This window comes from Diorhabda sublineata, chromosome 2, assembly GCF_026230105.1.
Source record: "Diorhabda sublineata isolate icDioSubl1.1 chromosome 2, icDioSubl1.1, whole genome shotgun sequence".
Taxonomy (NCBI): Eukaryota; Metazoa; Arthropoda; class Insecta; order Coleoptera; family Chrysomelidae; genus Diorhabda; species Diorhabda sublineata.
Window position 1 is genome coordinate 37,403,412 of NC_079475.1, and position 21,029 is coordinate 37,424,440.

The 21,029-nt window shown below is 31.3% G+C and overlaps 2 protein-coding genes across 5 annotated transcripts; one reads left to right on the forward strand and one right to left on the reverse strand.

Annotated features, from left to right (window-relative positions):
* Positions 1-3,958: 3,958 nt before the first annotated feature.
* On the reverse strand, positions 3,959-14,148 carry LOC130453415 (protein IWS1 homolog). Of its 2 annotated transcripts, XM_056793147.1 has the most exons (12): positions 14,098-14,148; positions 13,703-14,024; positions 13,334-13,648; positions 11,646-12,356; positions 11,026-11,538; positions 10,773-10,968; positions 10,558-10,714; positions 10,284-10,496; positions 8,480-8,642; positions 8,285-8,408; positions 7,410-7,521; positions 3,959-6,429 (listed from the first exon to the last, which is right to left on the reverse strand). In XM_056793147.1, exons 2-12 carry the CDS (start codon positions 13,716-13,718, stop codon positions 6,307-6,309), a joined length of 2,643 nt encoding a protein of 880 aa, XP_056649125.1. In that variant the 5' UTR covers positions 13,719-14,024; positions 14,098-14,148; the 3' UTR covers positions 3,959-6,306. The 2 variants fall into 2 exon arrangements, with proteins under 2 accessions (XP_056649125.1, XP_056649127.1); XM_056793149.1 differs by lacking the exon at positions 14,098-14,148 and having other exon boundaries at positions 3,959-6,144; positions 13,703-13,843.
* Positions 14,149-14,568: 420 nt separating this feature from the next.
* LOC130453416 (aspartate--tRNA ligase, cytoplasmic) lies at positions 14,569-20,555 on the forward strand. Of its 3 annotated transcripts, none has more exons than XM_056793150.1 (8): positions 14,569-14,680; positions 15,043-15,382; positions 15,470-15,728; positions 15,805-15,982; positions 17,228-17,456; positions 18,572-18,806; positions 19,905-20,287; positions 20,340-20,555. In XM_056793150.1, the coding sequence occupies exons 2-8, from the start codon at positions 15,244-15,246 to the stop codon at positions 20,501-20,503; spliced, it is 1,587 nt and encodes a 528-aa protein (XP_056649128.1). In that variant the 5' UTR covers positions 14,569-14,680; positions 15,043-15,243; the 3' UTR covers positions 20,504-20,555. The 3 variants fall into 3 exon arrangements, with proteins under 3 accessions (XP_056649128.1, XP_056649130.1, XP_056649129.1); XM_056793152.1 differs by having other exon boundaries at positions 14,569-14,623; XM_056793151.1 differs by having other exon boundaries at positions 14,634-15,382.
* The last annotated feature ends 474 nt before the right edge of the window (positions 20,556-21,029 follow it).

Below are 21,029 nucleotides of genomic sequence, written 5' to 3' on the forward strand. Positions count from 1 at the left end.
TTCTACACTTTTATTATAAATTGCCAGTTTGCATCTTCTTGGTTCTCTCGCTATCGTCAAGGATTGTGTCTTTTGTTTCGATATGATCTGTATAGCAGTTTTTGCAGATTATCCTCATCTTCAGATATCACAACCGCGTCATAACATAACATAAATTAATAAACAATTTAAAAAAAAACCAAAAAGAATGATTTTTTCAGTTTTTATAGCTTAAAATGAAATCGATGAAAAACAATCAATTTTCGTGAATAGTTTCGTACTATATTCTTTAATGTTAATAGTTTTTGGACCATTAAAAATCGAAAAATAGATAAATTTTATAATTTTGGTCTCAAAATGTTCCAGTTACGAAGGATTATATGTAAAAAGTCATTTTTTTGCATTTCAAGTCATGAAACTGTAAAAAATATTTTTTTTTAATTATCGCATTTTTTTTTATAAATCCGCCATAAAATGGAACATTTTGAGACCAAGATCATTAAAATCCATCCATTTTTCGATTTTCTAGAGCCAACCTAACCTAACCTAACCAAAAAACCATGTGACCGCGAAAGTGTATAATTACCAAAAATTGTTACAATCTTGATCGTTCACAATGTATCATGTTTCTTTAGAAAAATTACGAGAACAGGCAAGTCTCCTATTATAATAAATATCTTTGGCAGCTTTTATTGTCCGTATCTGTATAGAAAATAATCCAAAATAATCGAAAATTCGGAAATAATCGATTAATCGAAAATAATCAATTTTCGATTATTCGAAAATCGGAAATAAAACTAGGAACAAACAGAAGACATTATGGTTTGATTCCCAATAAAAACAAACCAAATAATGAACCTACAGAAGATATTTGGAAGTAAGATTCTGATATTGAATTATGTTGAAGTAATTATTCAGAAAATAAATTTTTTAATCGTTAAATTAATTATTATATTATTTGATTATTTTAACGATTGTACGAAAAATAGTGTGTATGCAAGATTATCTCGCCTCGGCCGCAAGCGATCTCGGCAAGATAACTTTCGGTACGTTAATAAGATATTTCGCGGCCTAAGCATACAAATAACTATTTCAGTCCTCTACTTTGTAATAAAGCTACTTAAAAACTCTCTTTTAAATTCAATTAAACTGTACCAAAACCATTATGCATTTTTGAGAATGAAAATAGGCAAGAAACATTGTATTTTATAAAACCAAATTCTCACAGGATGTTGTCCACATCCATTAATCGATAATTTCCGATTATTTGATTATTTTCGATTAATAGATTACCGATTATTTTTAAAAATATGTATCGATTAATCGATCAACCGATTAATCGATTATTTTGCCCACCCCTAATAAAGATCGCATGCTCTTTGCAGATATACGTAAATCTTTAGTGGAACAGGGTTTATTTTGCTTATTTTTCATACGCCTGAGGGGAAAAGAATTGGATGCCAGACTAGTTAGTGTTTTTATGAATTATGATGCATACCGCATCTTCAAATCGGTCTTCTATTTACACTCGCCGACTCGGCGGAGTCTATACGCCAACGCGCATGCGCTTTGGTGACGATGAGATGCTTCACTGTTCCAACAAAAAAAATTTTATTTCAGATTTACGCCAATACGTTTTCATATTAAAATATTTCTATTTCGTTTAAACGACGAATACATTGATTTAAAATAATATAATTTTCGTACGTATCTTAGTAATTATATGTATAACTATATTATAGGAAGATATACTTTTATGCCTTATTAAAATATACTTCCATTTTTCAATATATAAAAACGAATATATTTTTTCATGAGAAACTTTATTTTCAATAAACAATTGCTAATTCCCTTACCTCTTTTTTTCATTTCGTCTTTCTATATACTTGTTTTTCGTTATGATTATTTATCGGACAACACATAAACATATAATTTTTTTCATTTCAACACCCATTTTTTTTATTTTCGTTATGGTTTCCCACTATTCATAATGATAAGCATATTAATACGGTTGCTATTTTCATAATATATTTTTTTTTTCTGTTTAAAATTACTAGTTTCATAAAAGTTAACCTAACCTAACCTAACCAAACATACATCTTATTCTTTAACAACGTTAAAACTCGGACGACTCCTACTTTCATAAGTCCAAATCACCAGAGAGCATGTTCCAGTCAGTAATTTGACAACTGTGATTGAAGTTTTGAAAATTTGTTTCCGAAAAGATGCGGCATAATTTGCGAGATATAAATAAGCATTTTTAGTATTGGATTTTACCGAAAATTTTGTTATCACTGTTTCATGATCGGAGAGGCCTGAATTAAATTCAGTACAGTCGGTGAATTCTGGATCATATGATGACAAGACATAGTCTATAGTACTGGAACTGGTTGGTGCCGTTATACGCATGATCATACCGAAAGAATCAAAAATTGGCTGAAGACATTCTTGACCAGCACACACACTGGAATAATCAATATTGAGATCGCCACATAGGTCAAAGTCTTGTTGTAGACGATAGAAAATTCGAATACTTTCTCAGATCTTATATCATTGAACTGTGTTATTTCGGAAAAGTCGTTGTTTATGGCAGGGCCGGATTAAGATTTATAAGACCCGGGGCTAAAATAATGACGGGGCCCCCTTAAGGAATTCGAAAACCCGGAAAAATTCACTAAATAATATCTGTACCTTGAAACAAAAAGGGCCAATGTCTATTTTCGTCAAATGACAGGAAACCCAATTTAAATTTGAGGAATTGGCCATTTTTGCATTTACAGTAAATAACTTTGGCCGTGACAAAATATTCGAGTTTCAATGATCTAATAATAAGAGTACTTTGGTCCTTTTAACAATTACTATATGTCGCATCCTGAATTCAATTGTGCATTTAACTCAAATTTTGAAATTTTGGACATTGGCCCTTTTTGTTCCAAGGTACAGATATCAATACGTTAGATTTGTGGTATCAACACATCAAAAAATACAGAATGATTTCCAAATGATGGTGCCCTCTTGGACTTGGGGCCCTGGGCTATAGCCCCTCCAAACTTAATCCGGCCCTGGTTTATGGACATGATCAATTATCAACCATTGAATCTAAACGTTGCTTGATCTACAATCTTAAGTCTCGATCTATTCTATGGGATTGAGATCCGGCCTCTAAAGAGGCCAAACCATGTTTATTAACACCTGTTGTGACTCTTTCTCTTCCAAATATCCTCTGCATAATTCGAAGGAACGGCATAAAATTTTTTATTCTGTTCCTTTTTTAGAATTCTGTCAGTTTTATTCAAATCACCGGCTCCATTGCTAGAAATGCAGCCCCAGATCATAATTTATCTACTATGCTTTTTTTTTCAAGTATTAAAAAACATATAATTGTCTCAGTACAAATAATAAAATGAATAAAACTTTCAATTCATATAAAAATTAGGATAATTTGTGGGTTACTTAAAATTTCTTCCTTCCATAATTCCGAGTGTTGATGAACTAGAAATTTGTGGTAAATCTGGGCATTTTTTATTTCAGTTAGAATTTTATTCAAAGTTTCACAGTGTAGTTCCAGAATGTGTCACCAATGCATTTGCAAAAATGCTGTAAAAGCGAAGATCTAACCTTGCAGTCAATACAGATATATTTAAATTCATATTATCATTAATATCGAATCAAATCCGAGCACACCCTTGAATATTTAGTAAGAAAAAAATGAAGATTAAGCTGGAATTCGTGGAACCGTTGGTGATATTCATACTGAACACACTGTTTACACCAACAATCACAATTACACTGTCTAACGCGCGTTTCGATAACCAAGTTATCGTCTTCAGAGGCTGGAGGTTGTCGAAACGCGCGTTAGATAGTGCAATTGTGAGTGGTGGTGTAAACAGTGTGTTCAGTAAAAATTGAGAAGCAGTTCTTTTAAGCCTTTAACCATCTCCTAAAACAATGAGAGGTTTTGAAAAAAAAACAGGATTCTTAACATGCCCTTTATTTATTCATGTTGTATAAAACAATATCTGCTTTATAATATACAGCAGATTTGATATAATAAAGTATAATACAAGTAGGTATAAAGCAAAAAATGATTCAAATTCGAACAATTAGTTTTAAAACGAAATTTGACAAAACTATATACAACTGTTACAATTTCGTTATGTAGCCAGTACTTCAATTATTACTAGTTTACAGTTCATACCAATGCAATAATAATATAGAAAGCGAATTATAACTTTTATTCTCAAAATTTTCGTAAACTTCTTTAACACAATTTTACAATTTGAATGGATTACATTAACGTTTGATTAAACATAATTCATTAAAATGGTATTTACAACAATTCCTATTTATATTGAAATAAATGCTGATTTAGTATTTATGAAACATAATCCTTTTACATTTTAATTTTTAAAGTAGTCTGGATTTTTCTAGATGTAACTCCTCCATAACTAAGAATGAAAAATAATGTAGTTATTTTTCAGATACTGTCTTCTTTAATTTCGAATTGTTAAATTCTGTTTTCTTGAAAACCTTGTTTTGAATTGACCAAAATATTAAAATAACGATACACATCATTATAATTATTGAAAATAACCGGATTGTCGTATGGCTTTTGTATCTCAATTGCAATTTTATAGATTTCATAAAGTTTTTCAAAATTTTCAAATTCATCAACGTATGCCCTTGCATCTTCTAAATAACTAGGTTTCTTCAAATACGTATTGTTTCTTATTGTGCCTGAACATACTGTGATAAAGGTGTTCAGTGCAAAGGTTTATTCAACAATTTTTTTCTATTTCACTTAGATTAAAATCATTTCTTACTCTTCCTATTGTTTGACTTTTTAACAATTATAATTTCCAAATGCTTTTAAATTTTCATTTTGGAACGGTCTTGTTATCGTCGGTTCTTGTAGAATACAATCAAGGTCTCATCTATGGACAAAACATTGTTTTAATGCTTCTTCTATTTTGGGCAATGTATTCAATTCCATCCTATTCCCTACAATGACCATTACAGATTGCATATGTTTCAATTAGTTCTTGCATATATTGATAAATTTATTTAAAGCATTACTGTAACTTAATACTTTCTAATTTCAATTTAAACAAATCCCAATTAAGAGTTTTTAGATTTGCCGTAGCTATTTTGTTAATAAATGTCTTTGAATTGTTATTTTCTCTAATATTTAAATTATTAAATGCATTTAATAAATTATCTCTTCCTTACTCCAGTAATAGATAGTTAAAAAAATACAAGAAAATAATGAACTTAACACTTACAGATATTGAAGGCTGAGTCCTATTTCTTGTCCCTCGTAAATCGTAGGTCTTCGCACTATGTATTAAGATGCGGGTCAAGTTTTTATCGCGATATAGCGTACGAATCCTACTGACCGCGTCAATTACAACTTTTACATTCAAAATTTCATTTTTTAAAACACAATTTTTTGAATGGATTACATTAATCTCAAACGATTAAATTAACTAAATCATGATCTTTTTACATTATAATTTTTAAAGTAGTCCAGATTTTTGTAAATGTAACTAGCGATATTTTTTTTCATGATGACTTGTCATGGTTTTAGATCAAAACAAATTATCACGAAAAACATATAAAAAGGTCTTATATTTATACATGCTGTGTTCATTTTGAAACTTACCACCACTCTTATGACTCAAAAATCCGAATACATCACATTATTCACCAGGAGAGCTCGATTTCTGTATGAAAACTTCTTAGCAGTCAAGTAACCTTCATATTGTTATACATGATTCTCCTTTCGTTAATCACACATAAGTGTATTCGTTTTGTAAATTCGATAAAATGCAAGTCAAAATCCACCCAGTTCACAATATACCAGTCATTGTTTATGCAGGTATATCTGTTAGGAGAATTGAAAAGAGAATATAGATCTAGTAATTTTGGTGGATTTTATCGAGGCTTTTTATTGTTAAGAAAAAACACTGAATTAAATGACAATTTCAGTTACTCCTCCTAATTTCTACAGGTATTTTGAATGCTTTTTTGACTTACACAATAAATTAAATATCAAAAATTATTTGGTAAGTAGTTTTTGACCGATAATTTTAATTAAATCTCAACCAATTTGGGGCTACGAGGATGAGCATGTGAAAACCAGTTTACCATGTAAAAAGTTCTCACCTAAAACAAAAATCGAAGTGTTTTGATAAATACTGCAATTCAATATGGATTAGAAAACTCAATGAATGTAATCAGTTTTGGGAAATACAGTTTTTCTAATTAAAAAGATAACCTAAAATTTGTTGAGAAGTACTAGCTTTAACAATTTACATATTATAAAATCTACAGTGACATTTTTCTTCCTTCTATTGAAATTTCAACGGCTCTCCTAGTCTGTTTCAATCTCTTCGTATCGATGAAATTTTTATAATGTTTTTCAAATCTATTCATAGTTTTTCTCGTACTCTGAAAAGAAATATTACAAGTTTTAGATAGTGAAAATAATACCAGATTTTTAAAAAATTAGTCCCGCCTATAACACTGTGGATTGGTTCCGCATTGTAGAAGTATTTCCATATAACACATTGCTTATAAATTATCCATGTTCAAATGCTTGTCGGAAGAAACTGTTTCCAATTCCTTTAAATGATCGAAAAATTGTTGTGCTTTTGCTTGTATTAAACAACTATTTATAGGAATATTATTTTGATTGCAATATTCTATCCAAAACATCAAACCTTTTTCTGTTTTTGGTATTAACTAATTTTTTACTTAAGGTCTCCATCGATTTAGACATTACAGTACTTCTAATTTTACTTCCATTTTGTAAATTTGTTAATATTGTTGACTCATTCAGCTTCAGATCCTTTGCTATTACAGCTGATGTTTTTACCACTATTTAGCTGATCCAAAATATCAATTTTATATTGTAGAGAAATAAATTTTCTAAACTAAAGTTTTGTTTCCTTTTTACTTGTCATGGCTTGAAACTAAATATTTTTTTTAAATATACTTTTAATACACAAACTCGTAAAATAATTTTATAACACAATCTACACACGTGCAAAGCTAATTATGAACTCTACAAATCATAATAAATTTCACAGTATTTAAAAGAACATAATGTTGGACATTGGGTTATATGGGGGAATTCCCGTTTTATAAGGGGGATTACTGTATTAATGAAGGTTTCACTTTCAATAGACAATTTTATCTTCTTCTGAATATGTACATTTCCTAATAAATTTAAGCTGTTCATATTAACTCAATAATCTTTGTGGAGTAGTTCATATTGTTTTGAATTGAATATCCGATTATGGTATTACCAAATTTTGCAAAAACTACCAACTAACTTGTTATATTAAATATAAAGCTCAATGTCTGTCAAAAATCTCTACTTAATTTGAATTTCAAGTTGTTTCAATGAATCTATGAAATATACTTACTCGACTTATGTCCACTTCTGATTGCCATTTCGGTCTAACCAAATAATCTTTATTAGATGGAACCGGAACTCTAGCTCTAGCAACCCAACCTTTTTCTCCAGGTCTAAGTGGCCTAAAAGTAAAGAAACAATAGAGTCCAACTGATATATTTAGTTTTAAAAATTTTATAACTCAGGATTTTCAGCTTGCGATATGGTTTATGAGACAAACAGTCGAAAGAGATATCCAGATCTACGAAAGTTCGAATTTATAAGACAATTTTGAGATCCACCCTGACTTCCGCCTGTGAAACCTGGACAGTGACGAATAAATCTAAACAGAATTTGATAATTGGGTAGAGAAAAATACTAAAAAGAATTTTTGGAGGAAAGCAGAGACAGAGTTAGGATGGGAGAGAATATCAAACCATGAAATTTACACACTTTTCAATGAGTCACCAATCAGCGCGCTTGTAAAGGCTACAATGACTGGGTCATTTATAATGAATTGACGAAGACAAACTCTTGAAAAGAGTCGCATGGAAGGTACTAGAGGGCATGAGGAAAATACTAAAAAAACGGTGAAGGGAAGTAGTGAAACAAGACCTTTGAAAGAAAAATCAAGGGACCGAAAGAAGTGGGGAGAAATTTCAAGGCTATGGACCTAAATCGCTATTATTGTTAAATATTTCGTTTCCACTTCATGTTTTTGGTCTCATTTTTATGTTATAAATAATTTGACCCTCGTCTTCCTTTGTGATTCAATGTTATTTTAGCTGAAAGACCAATCGAAGAAATACAAATTTGTTCGAATCATATTTTAGCAAAAATAAAAAATAAGTCAAATTAACATGAAATTACTTAAATGCAATTTGAATTTATAAAGCGACAACTTACTTTCCTTCTGCATTCAAAGCTTTAGTTAATTCTTTCTTTTCTTGAGCAGTTTCTTCATCAGTTTTTCTTCTTTTGCTTCCAAATTGTTCATAATCTCTTTGTAATCGTTCTTCTCTACTTAAAGCTGAAATAAAAATTAAAAAGATGGCATATCTCGAGAAAAGTAAGTATTGATGAGTGATATTAACATCATACCTTTGAAATCTGTCGATAAATTAAAGATGGGTCTGGCCCATTCGCTGATCAGTCTTCCTGCTCTCTCACGATTTTCTTTAGTCTCTTTCGGGTGTTTATACAAATACATCACAGCCTTTCCTATACCTGAATGTTTTACAGTGCCCTGATCGACTCTTGGAAACTAAAAAATTGAAAATAACTAAACATTTAAAAACACTTTGAAGGGATTTTGGAAAGCTATCATTGAGAAGTTTCCTTTAAAAAGTAAATAAAAATTCCAGTAGAATTTTCATGTAATAACTTTAATAACAATTATCAATAAGTGTCCAAAACAATGTTTCATATTTTTTAATACACTGCCCAGTAAAATTAAGGCATTAATTTGATTTTTGTAGCCTTGCATCTTGCAATTAGCAATCTTGAGCATCACATAAGTATATGGAGGTGGAATCAAAGCTAAACATAAGAAAGAACTAAAAGAAGCTAAAGAAATTGTTGCAGAGCCCCATTGAGTTGTTTTAAGATACCCTCTAATACAAATCAGTGATGACCGATTTAAAAAAATATTTAAAAATATGTAAAGAGTAACCAAAGAAAGTAACCAGATAAGTTTTGACACAATAAGAATATATCTGGGCGAATCTGTAAAAACTACAGTAGTAAGAAATGTTTTACTTTTCATTTGATTTTGATTTATATTAAATTATATACTATTATATATTTATATACTTTTAGAAGTTGTTAATGCTATCTAAATGTTATAATGAAATGATTTCATTTAGTTATTGGCAGCATTGAAGTTTTTTGGTACCGGTAGTTACCAGCAAGGTGTAGGTAGTAATTATTGTTTGAGTACCTTCCAATCATCAGTAAGTTGATGCCTTCCCCCAAACAATAATTGAGTTAAATGATATTAGAAGAAAGTGAGGAAAAAATTACTTATCGATTTATTCTCAATTGAATATAAATTTGAAATGTTTTTTTTTAATTTCTTATTTCTTATACCTTTTGATATATTTATGCTTTTAAATATTTTCATAAAGACTAAAAAATGTCGAAACTTCAAATTTTAATTTGTCTTTAAAAAATTATAAAAGAAACTAACTTTAAATCAAAAGAGACCTAAAATCAAAAACATTTAGAAGCATTAATATGGAATGTTTGAGATTCTTTTTAAAATATAATGTACTTGGGATAATTGGATGCATTGACTGCGCTCATGTTGCTCTATTTCACAGCTCAAAGCTGCTACTATTAAAAAATGGTTTGGTGATCGCTCACTTTTGATAGGAGTCAGTTAAGAATAGCGGCCTTGGTATTTAGTAAGTAACAATTGTTCCTTTGTGTACTTGTAAAAAAACCTTCTCCAATTAATGCTATAGATACTCTTTGAAGGTAAGTATATATAAGAAAACGTTAGGCTTCTTTATAAACAAAATTATAAAATAAACTACTTGCACTTCTCAAATTTAAACATCTGATATCAATAATGAAAGAAAATAATTTTATATCAGGTAGAAATATTGGGATACAAAAAAATTTAGCCAGTAAAATAAATTCGTTAAATAAAATTTTTAATCTGATAAATTATGCATTAATTTAGCACGGAAGTGTGTATTCAATAGATTTATTAAACATATTTTGACTTATTTACATTCCAAGATCATGAATAATAGCTGATAAGTTTTTATAACCCATAGGAAATAACCACTTCTATATTTATCATTTATGAAAAGAACGAAAGATCTTGAATAAAAATAGACAAATAAGGTTATTAAACTTTTTGATTGTCCTATACTGTTAAATTTAATTGTATACTTACATCTGCTAAAAGTTTCAATATGGCTTCTCTAAGTTGTAATGATGGTAATGATCTATCTGGCATAGGAGCTAACCAATCTGTTAAAACATTCAATACATTATGTTCTATAAAGGCTAATTGTAAATCGTGTTTCTTTAATTGTGACATAACCTTGGTTAACATTGATGTTTTCTTTGTGGCTGGTTTGGACATTTGATTCAGTCGCCGATCTTCCTAAAAATTAAAAAAAGTTGTGATAAAGTCAAACGACTACAATTACAAATAGTAATATTACCTCTGCCGCCTGCCTCATATCTCCTAAAAGACCAGCAATTATATCATCATTATCATTTATTATATTGATATCTTTTTTTCTGCGCCTCTTTGAACCTTCTTCTTTTTTCCTTGCTAGCATAGCATCAAAATCTGATAAACCTGACATTTCATTATGCCTGAAAATTTGGATTATACGATATTGAATCCAACTTTAGATAAATATTTTTTATTTACCCTGGATTGATTCCATCATCTGAATCTGAATCTTCGATTCGAGGAGGCGGTTGTCCTTCAGTTCCTTCTTCTGGTTGTGTTTGTGCTGGTTCAGGTTCCTCCTCATCATCACTAAGCAATAAACGTTTAGTCTTAGCAGGAGAAAGTCCTTCATCTTCTGAATCAGACATAACAGGACGTTTTCTACTGGATTTACCTATGTAGTAGAAAAAATCTTAATCACAAATATTTAAGTCAAACAAATTAATATTACCTTCATTTTTAGGAGATTGAGATCTAGATCTCGATCTGGATCTGGATTTAGCTGGTGAGCCTGATCTTGAGCGGGATCTAGATTTAGAGCGAGAAACAGACCTTGATTTTGCCGAACCAGACCTTGACCTTCTTGATCCTGATCTGGATTTCCTAGAACCAGATCGAGATCTTCTAGAGCCTGATCTTGATCTTCTGGAACCTGATCTTGATCTTCTTGAGCCTGATCTTGATCTTCTTGAACCCGATCTCGATCTTCGTGAACCTGATCTAGATCTAGAACCAGAACGAGATCTTCTGGATCCAGAACGGGATCTTGATCGTCGAGAACGAGATGATCGAGCAGAACCCGATCTTGATCTAGCTGATCCTGAATGTGATCGTTTTGATCCAGATCTAGATCTAGCTGATCCAGAACGAGATCTTTGAGAACCTGACCTAGACCTCCTAGAGCCCGACCTTGATCGTGATTTTGCAGATCCAGATCTTGAACGTCTAGATCCTGATCTGGAGCCTAACACAAAAAAAATAGCATGTTAAAGACTTAAAATAGAGTGAAAGTAGTGGATAACAATTTAATTAAGTAGATACTTTGAATAGTAATAACTTCAACATACTTACGTGTATTTCTTGATCCAGATCTTGAACATACTGAGCCTGATCGTAATCTGGATTTCCTTGAACCTGAACGCGATCTGGATCTTGATGCAGCTTTGGCTGATCCAGAATGTGATCTCGACCGTCTCGAACCTGAATGAGACCTAGATTTTCTAGAACCCGAACGAGATCTAGATCTAGATGCAGCTCGGGCTGACCCAGAACGCGATCTCGTTCTTCTGGAACCTGAATGGGATCTAGATTTTCTAGAGCCCGAACGTGATCTAGATCTAGAGGCAGCTTTAACTGACCCAGAACGTGATCTTGACTTTCTGGAACCTGAACGAGACCTAGACTTCCTTGATCCTGAGCCTGATCTAGATCTTGAAGCTACTTTGGCAGATCCAGAACGTGATCTAGATCTTGAGGCTACTTTGGCAGACCCAGATCTATCTTTTGGGGTTCTAGAACGTGACCTTGATTTCCGTTTATTTCCTTCATTTTCTAATTCAACTGAACCAGATCGTGACCTAGATTCTAGTTTTCTAGAACCTGATCTAGATTTTCTAGATCCTGAATTAGATCTTGATCTGGATCTTCTTGATCCTGAATTAGATCTGGAACGAGTTTTGGATTCTTTTCTAGGATTCTCTTTAGGAGAGTTGGATCTGGATTTAAGTGATTCTTTTGAAGTTGCTCTTTCAGATGCAACTGGTGATTTTGATTTTCTATCACCTGAAATACATTTTAAAAATAAAGTGTTCAAAATAGCACATATAACCAGTGGTATTATTCATAGGTATTTTTTAGATTGAAATTTTTAGACATCTTAAGGCATTAGGCCATTTTAGAATTTTCAAAAAAACGATTTTTATTTTTCCATTTCAAATGGTCCCTTAGGATTTCAAAAATGATGTCCTAAAAAATTATGGCTGGGACAAACCTTTGAGTACTCAGTTTGCAAATTTTAGTACAAGGTCCTTTGGTTTACAACGAGTTCCTCTTGTGTGTTACTGCAGATGTTATTGAAAATATTCATGCCCTGAATAGTCTTAGACAAGTTTTGACTTGTCAAACGTCTCTCAGTCAGTTAGGTATAGCCAAGCATTTTAGAAAGACACTAGTCGACAAACACTCATTTTTCTAGATACTTCTGTGACCTCTAATTTCTTTTCCCTGTGTTATTATTGATTTATTTTTACAATGAGTGATAAAGTGGTGTACAGTGACTGAAAGAAACAAGGTCGATTTGCATCATCAAAAATATCTTGAAAAAGACCATTGAATCATTATGACTTAGGAATGGAAGCAATTAATTGGTGCAAATAAGTACAAAATTTGTCTGGAGATTGACATACAGCACATAAAGCTTGCAGAGAGATCACTATCTCTATTTTTTCATCCTCTAGGGTAGCCTAATACCTTAGAAAAAGACACAATATCAATTAATTTGAATTTATAAATACTGGAAAACGTGTTAATATGCAAAATGTATCATAACAGATCATTTTAAAAAATAAATACATGTACTGCAGGATTTGATGTAATAAACATATTCAATTCCACTATTTCATATTCATTCAATTTAATAACCTAATTTTTATATTTATTTCTTGTATATATTATTTATATAAACGCCATCCCCTCTAATAATGTATAAACATAAAAAAGATACAATTATTTAATTAAATATTTAAATTATAATGAATTACCTGATGGTGATCTAGAGTGGGCTTTACTGCTTCCCCTTGATCTCTGTGAACTACGTGATCTAGATCTTGAACTGGTTCTACTGCCAGGACTAGAAGATTTAGAACTAGCCGCACTTTGAGGCCTAGAATCACTTCTAGACCGTGATCTTCGAGAAGAGTCTAATGTGCTTCCAGTTCCATTCAATTGTGGGCTGTTTGATCGGGATCGCACATCACTACTAGCAGATTGATTTGATTCAGCAGATGATGAACGAGAGGCCCTACTCCCTACTGTAGAACCAGACTTATTCATTTGCTCTGTTGAATCACAACACTCTACAAACAATGAATATATAGAATTTAAAACAATATTCCTTTCAGAATTACTACCTGATTCTACTTCCATAACAACTATCTATTTCACAACAAACTACAAATGTGAAATGGATCTAATACAAAACGTTTCACTAATCTCAAAATCGCATATTACCAATGAACGATGACGAAAAATTCTAACATGCTATTATTTATACATATATTTGAAAGATGTCATTTTACATGCAATGTTGCCATAAGTCACTCGTTTGACATTCATTCTTGGTTTTGCTTTAATATATTTTAAGCTGCTTTTGGATTGTTATTCAAAACTTCGACGATATGCATGAGTTTCCAGATGGATAAGACGTGATCCCATTAATTCATGTCTTAGCTTCTGAAAGGTCAAATATTTAAATACGATCATAGAAATAAGATCGTTCACCTCCTATTCCACTAATCGTTCATACCTGTGACGCTCACGGCGCATTCATATTCTTTGGGCACTCCACGTAGCGACTATGATTGTTGCGGTCAAGGCGAGAACGTAACTAATGACGTCATGACTAACGTTCACGACGACTCATGTCAAGAGGTGGGTCGAAGTGAGCTTTGAGGGAATTGGCGGAATTTTCAAAGCTCAAGCAACGCAGATTGCAGCTATGAGAATGTATATTATTATTTGATGCAGTATGTGATATAATAAGTACTTTTGAAGCATTCTTGCACCATCAAATATTTTACTATCACTGCAGAAGATATTTTGATTTTACTCCAATGTTGAATTAAATCAGTTCAGTACTTCACTACAGGACTCAATAACTTACAAATTATAACATAACTTCTTAAAGCTTTCGCTTCATTTCTACTGTTTTGCCATTCTTAATATTTATCTCAACGCTCAAAACGCCTCGTAATACATTCCACTTGGGTATACGATTCTAACGCTCTGGAGTAAGTGGAATAAGAAAGATCATGGTCATGAACGTGATTGTCGTAAGTGCTTAGTGGAAATTATGGAGTGTAGAGAAGGAGGTACATCTCTTATGGACGGTACGTTTAAAATATGATCTGAATTCTATAGGGATAATACGTGGCGCTGATTGTACTATGGGATTGAGGTCTGAAGTTAAGCACTTACTATATCTGAAACTAGCTTCAGATTCTATAAACTAACGAAAACAGAATATTATGTAGGTGGTGAAAAGAATTAAACAACGTTTAAAAATATTAAAAAAATAGTAAAAAAAGAATACCCTCTATAATCAGCGCCACCTATTTTCCCATCAAAAATCAGCTCACATTTTTTAACCCAGAGATGTTCCTCCTTCTCTACACTCCATAGTGGAAATCATGATGTAAAGACTTTACATCATGGTGGAAATCACCCATAGAAGATATAATCAAATTTTCAGTTCCGTGGTGCAAATTTTGAAGTAGATGTATATCTTTTATCTATGGATGAAAAGTGAGGTTAATTATAATGAATTTAATCTAAATCACATGGATCCACTTATTAACCACTATAGTTATATCTCTTAATACGTGCACAAATATATCCTTCTAGCCCGTCCCGGCTAATTGAAATATTGCACCAATTGTAGTAAAAACTAACAATGGTTGATGATAAGCCTAATGAAAATGCTGCAAGTAAGGCAGCTTTGAAAAAAGAAGCGAAGAAAGCCGAAAAAGCAGCTAAAAAGGCTGAACATAAACAAGCTGGTGGAGAGAATTTACAAAACGTTAAAGAAGAAGGTAAATAAAGAGTAAATAGTGGTTCATATATATTAGTTGTTACAATATTATATATCATTATTGTACCTATTAACTGAATTTTTCAAGTTGATGTGTCGCTTGGAAAATATGGAAAACTTCCTCTCATTCAGTCAAACGCCAAAAATTCCGACAGAAAGTTTTTGATAGTAAGTGAACTGAACAAATCACTTTCTGGCCAAAATGTTTGGGTAAGGGCGAGATTACACACCTCAAGGGCTAGAGGAAAGCAATGCTTCATTGTTCTTAGACAAAAAGAGTTTACAGTGCAAGCCATTTTAAATGTATCTGATGTTGTTTCTAAATCTATGGTGAAATTTTCAAGTGGGTAAGTTGACATGAATGTTGATATTGGTTCTTATATAAAAAAATCTTTTTTATCTATGTTTTGATAATTTTTTTAGAATTCCTAAGGAAAGTATATTAGATATTGAGGCAAAAGTATCAGAAGTACCCAATAATATTGCAAGTTGTACCCAACAAGATGTGGAACTTGCTGTAACTCAGTTATGGGTAGTATCTATGTCAGCTCCCCAACTTCCATTGCAAATAGATGATGCAAGTAGACCTGAGAAAGCAGAAGTAAGTGTGATGATTTTTTAATATTAATATCTATTTCTTTCAAACAATTTTGTTAATTGTTTTACAATTTTTCTTCAGAATATGTTGATATTTAAAACAATTTATTGTAAATGATATTTTGAAATGAAATTATAATCCTTATAGTACAACTTTTATCAACAAATTAAAATTGATGATAAGATCAACTTATCTAGATAAGGTAACTTATTCAAATCAAATTTACAAAATAAATACTAAGTTTTCACTTTCTATTTTGCTATCTGAAATGAAATTATAATCTGGGGAGAACTTCTTAAACGTGCATTAAGTAAGTATCTTAACAATAATAGGCAAACAAAATTAAGTTGAAAAAAATTCAATTTGAGGAATTAATTTCCAGAAAGCAGGAAATCGTTTTAAAACATCTATTTGGTCCTAAATGTGTTTAATCAGAGTTTATGGTCAGCTTAACTTTGGTCCTAAATGTGTTTAATCAGAGTTTATGGTCAGCTTAACTTTGGTCCTAAATGTGTTTAATCAGAGTTTATGGTCAGCTTAACTTTGGTCCTAAATGTGTTTAATCAGAGTTTATGGTCAGCTTAACTTTTAGTATCCAAAAAATCGCCAAATTATTTCACTATTTTAAGTTTTTTCTTGTAGTTGAAAAACAGGCGTCACTTAAAAAATATTATTCTATTTAAAAATACAGAGAACTAAATTCTGCATCAATTGACATATAAAACTTCAAATTTGGTATTTTGCTGCAAACTTACATTTTGCGACTTTCCAACTCCACATATTTTGAAAACAGATACTCCTATTGAAAAAAATACAAATAAAAATTGTAGACATAAAAATTTCACTTTACATGGATTCCTTAATTTATGAATACATTCATTTAAAATTTGACATCAATTCAAAATCGTTTCTTTCATAGTTTTGAGTCAATTTATATTATTTGCACCAAATCAACTTTTTGCTCACACCATTCTGAAATTAAAAAAAAACATTCTTTGAATTGATGCAAATTGACTGATTAAAAAAACAGTGTCAAAGCATTACAGTTGAATTTAAACAAAAAAAATCAAGCCATGAGAACCTCACCTGGCTTAGTCACCAACTTGTTAACTTAGAACAGTTTTTTTAAGAAAATATTTTATTGTTATAATTATTAATATTCATCATATACACTTAGATCGTGTATTAACTAACTTCATAGTTAGCTTCTGTTAGAAATTAATTTATACCAATCTGATTTTTATCTAGGATGAAGAAGCTTTAAACATACGTGTTAATCAAGATACGAGACTAGATAACAGAATTTTGGATCTACGTACACCTGCCAATCAGGCTATTTTCAGATTAGAGGCCGGAGTATGTCGCCTTTTCCGTGAATCACTAACAAAACGAGGATTTGTAGAGATACATACCCCCAAAATAATATCTGCAGCATCCGAAGGTGGTGCTAATGTATTTACTGTGAGTTATTTTAAAGGTAACTAAATAATTTAATCAATTTCGTTTAATTCTACGGGCTTTACTTTTAAAAAATCATAAATAGTCTCTAAAGAAAATTGAAAGGGGTGCATCAAACTGGCAGATATTTCTTGTAGTTGTAGTTCTGATATATATAAAACAAATTAGTTTATATATATATATATATATATATATATATATATATATATATATATATATATATATATATATATCACATATTTCCTGTAAAAAGCTCTTCAATACCAAACTTATGAAACTACAATTTTTTATTATTTTCTTAAAGAGGTTTAAAACTAGGAGACCCACTATCAAATGTGCTCTTCATTCTTTTACTAGAAATGATTCTGATAATTAGTAGTGTCTAAAACGAAGGGATGATTTACAACAATAAAACACAAATCCTTGACTATGCAGATGATGTGGTACTTTTAAGTAGAACGAAAAAGGATCTAGAAAAAATGTTTCACTACTTTTAAAATAATATAGACTACACATAAATAAACAAAAGGCCAAATATATGGGGGTGGGAAGGGATTTGAATAACTTAAACCAATTGAAAGTGATGACAGTATAGATTTGATAAAGTCCAGGAGTTTGATTACCTGGGAGTAACAGTGTCGAATGAAGAATGTAAAACCGGTAAATCAACAAAAGACTGGTGAGAGGGAACAAAACATTTGGAACCCTAGAAAAACTATGGTAGTTAGACAATGAACAAAAAGAAGAAAACAAAATAAATGTATGAGAGAGAGAAGGGTACTAAGAACAAACACTGTATAGTCATACCAAGATGGGATGTGTGGTCAGAGCAAAAGGACTCAATTGGATAGGTCATGGATAAAGATAGTTTGGTGAAAAGATCCTTATCAAGGGGTATCAATAGTTTTCATACTCTTTATTGTTTGTTATTAAAATCTTACTTCTCAATTAGTTCAATTAAACTGTATTGTTGATACTTAGAGATTACACATTATTTACTATTATCACAAAACACATTATTTGGTCTTTCAAAACTTCTATAGGTTACTGGTTCTTATCTGGCTTGAGAACCAGACAGTGTATATATGAGTGTTCAGTACTAGTCCAGTAGTTTGAATAATCTTCAATTTATAGGAAATGCATACCTTGCACAAAGTCCACAATTATACAAACAAATGGCAATTGCCTCTGATTTTGAAAAAGTTTTTACGATTGGCGCAGTATTCAGAGCTGAAGATTCCAATACCCATAGACATTTGACTGAATTCACAGGTTTGGATTTGGAAATGGCTTTCAAATATCATTATCACGATGTAATGTTAACTATAGGAAACTTGTTTACTGAAATTTTCAAAGGGTTACGCGATAAGTAAGTACTTAGTTATATTGTATAATCATTTCTAAATAAATCAGTTTAGTTTTAAGAATATATGTGTAAGTAGTTCCAATTATCTCATTATTTATAAGCTTATGAATAAAACTAGATGTTCAGCTGGAAGCTCAACAAGTCCATATGAAGCGCCTCATTGACCAGTTTTGGTATACAAAAATTCTGAAGAAAAAGAAAAATGATTCATAACCTACCTTACCTGCTGACTCTCCTTCAAACCTAAAAGATTTTAAACTTATTCATATTCCAGATGCTAACCATGCCTCAATAGAAATCTGAAAATTTTTCCACATCTAAACAGGGTCATACTTCAGTTCCTTGGGTACCTCCAGACCCTCCTACTTCTGATTTTCAACATTCTTACTTCTTCCATAAGGCCCCTTTTCACTTGGATGACTATGTAATGTGGCTATCACGATTGGAAGAAGTGGTAGTGAAGTAAATTAATAATAAGAATAAATCCGATTCCTGATCTTCAACATTCCAACTCTTATTTATTTCAATAATTATGTTGATGTTGATAAAAAAGTGATAATGAAGTAAGAAACTGTGATAAGAATAATACTGTTACGAACAAGTCCGCTATATATATATATATATATATATATATATATATATATATATATATATATATATATATATGTAGGACAGGACCTAGAGCCGGTCCTGTCCTATTGTAGTGGACTTCTAAAATTCTGCGGAAGCGCGGCGCCTTTGATATACATTGGAATCCGTTTGATATTTGTTTTATATAAGCTTTTATTATAGCAGGCGGTTTATTTGCATTGTTTCTTTTCATTAATACTTTACAATACTGATCTTGTGTAGTCTGTATTGAACTTGGAATTCCTACATTCCAAGTAAAATAACCAAGTTGTTAATTTGTATATCAGCTACACCATAATGTATACCAGGTTCATGGATCCAAAAAAAGCAATCAACAAGCTATGATTTCCCCCTGTATATCTATTACAATAATGTTATCACATAAATGAAAAATTTTTATATCAATTTTTGTACTAATGGCATATAAATATATAGAGATTTTGTTATTGGTTATATTTCATACTCTTTTAGTTTCCAACGTGAAATCTCCATAATTAATCAACAATACCCATCGGAACCTTTTGTTTTCTTGGACCCCCCTCTTGTATTGGAATATAATGAAGGAAGAAAAATGCTTGCAGAAGTAGGTGTCGAAGTAGGTGAAGAGGAAGATTTGAGTACTCCGACAGAAAAATTACTTGGTAGATTGGTTAAAGCCAAATACGATACTGATTTTTACATTTTGGATAAATATCCGTTGGCTGTTAGACCATTTTATACCATGCCCGATCCAAATAATCCAAAATCATCGAATTCCTATGATATGTTTATGAGAGGAGAGGAGATTCTTAGTGGTGCTCAGAGGATTCATGATCCGGATTTCTTAACTGAGAGAGCAAAACATCACGGAATTGGTAAGTAATATAATCATTTTGATAAACTTTTTATCTATATTTTTTCTTTCAGATATATCTACAATTGCAGCTTATATAGATTCGTTCAAATACGGTTGTCCACCTCATGCTGGTGGAGGAATTGGATTGGAAAGAGTTGTTATGTTGTATTTAGGCCTGGACAACATTAGAAAGACATCAATGTTTCCACGTGACCCTAAAAGGGTGACCCCATGAACTGTTATGTATTTTATTATTTTTTAAATAATAAACATATACATGATTTGTTTTTCTTGTTGAATTTTTTGATGTAGCTAAAAGTGTTGCTATCGTGTCTCTCAACGGTCTGCTTGCAAGGCGACCTCACAGAAACTCGAACATAACGCGTTCTAGATTTTTCTAAAAGTTGAAATATTGACGTCGAAGTCGATAAACAATTTTAATAAATTTCATCACTTGAACTTCATAAAACATTCCTTGCAGTTAATTTAGTATTGTTTATAACCGGTAGTCAACTATTAAAACATTCCAAGTCCTTATGAGGATTTGGGAACAAATGCATCATATTAATAGATTCTCTACACATTTATTGACAATTTTTTTGGAAGACTTAACCACAGCTAACACTATACGTAGTGAAAAGGACCCAAAAGCACGAACACAACATAATGAGTCTTCAAAAGAAACTTCACAATGTCTATCAACATTAAATTATCAAATTTTGTCTCAAATTCGCCAGCCTGATATAGTCACAGAACATACC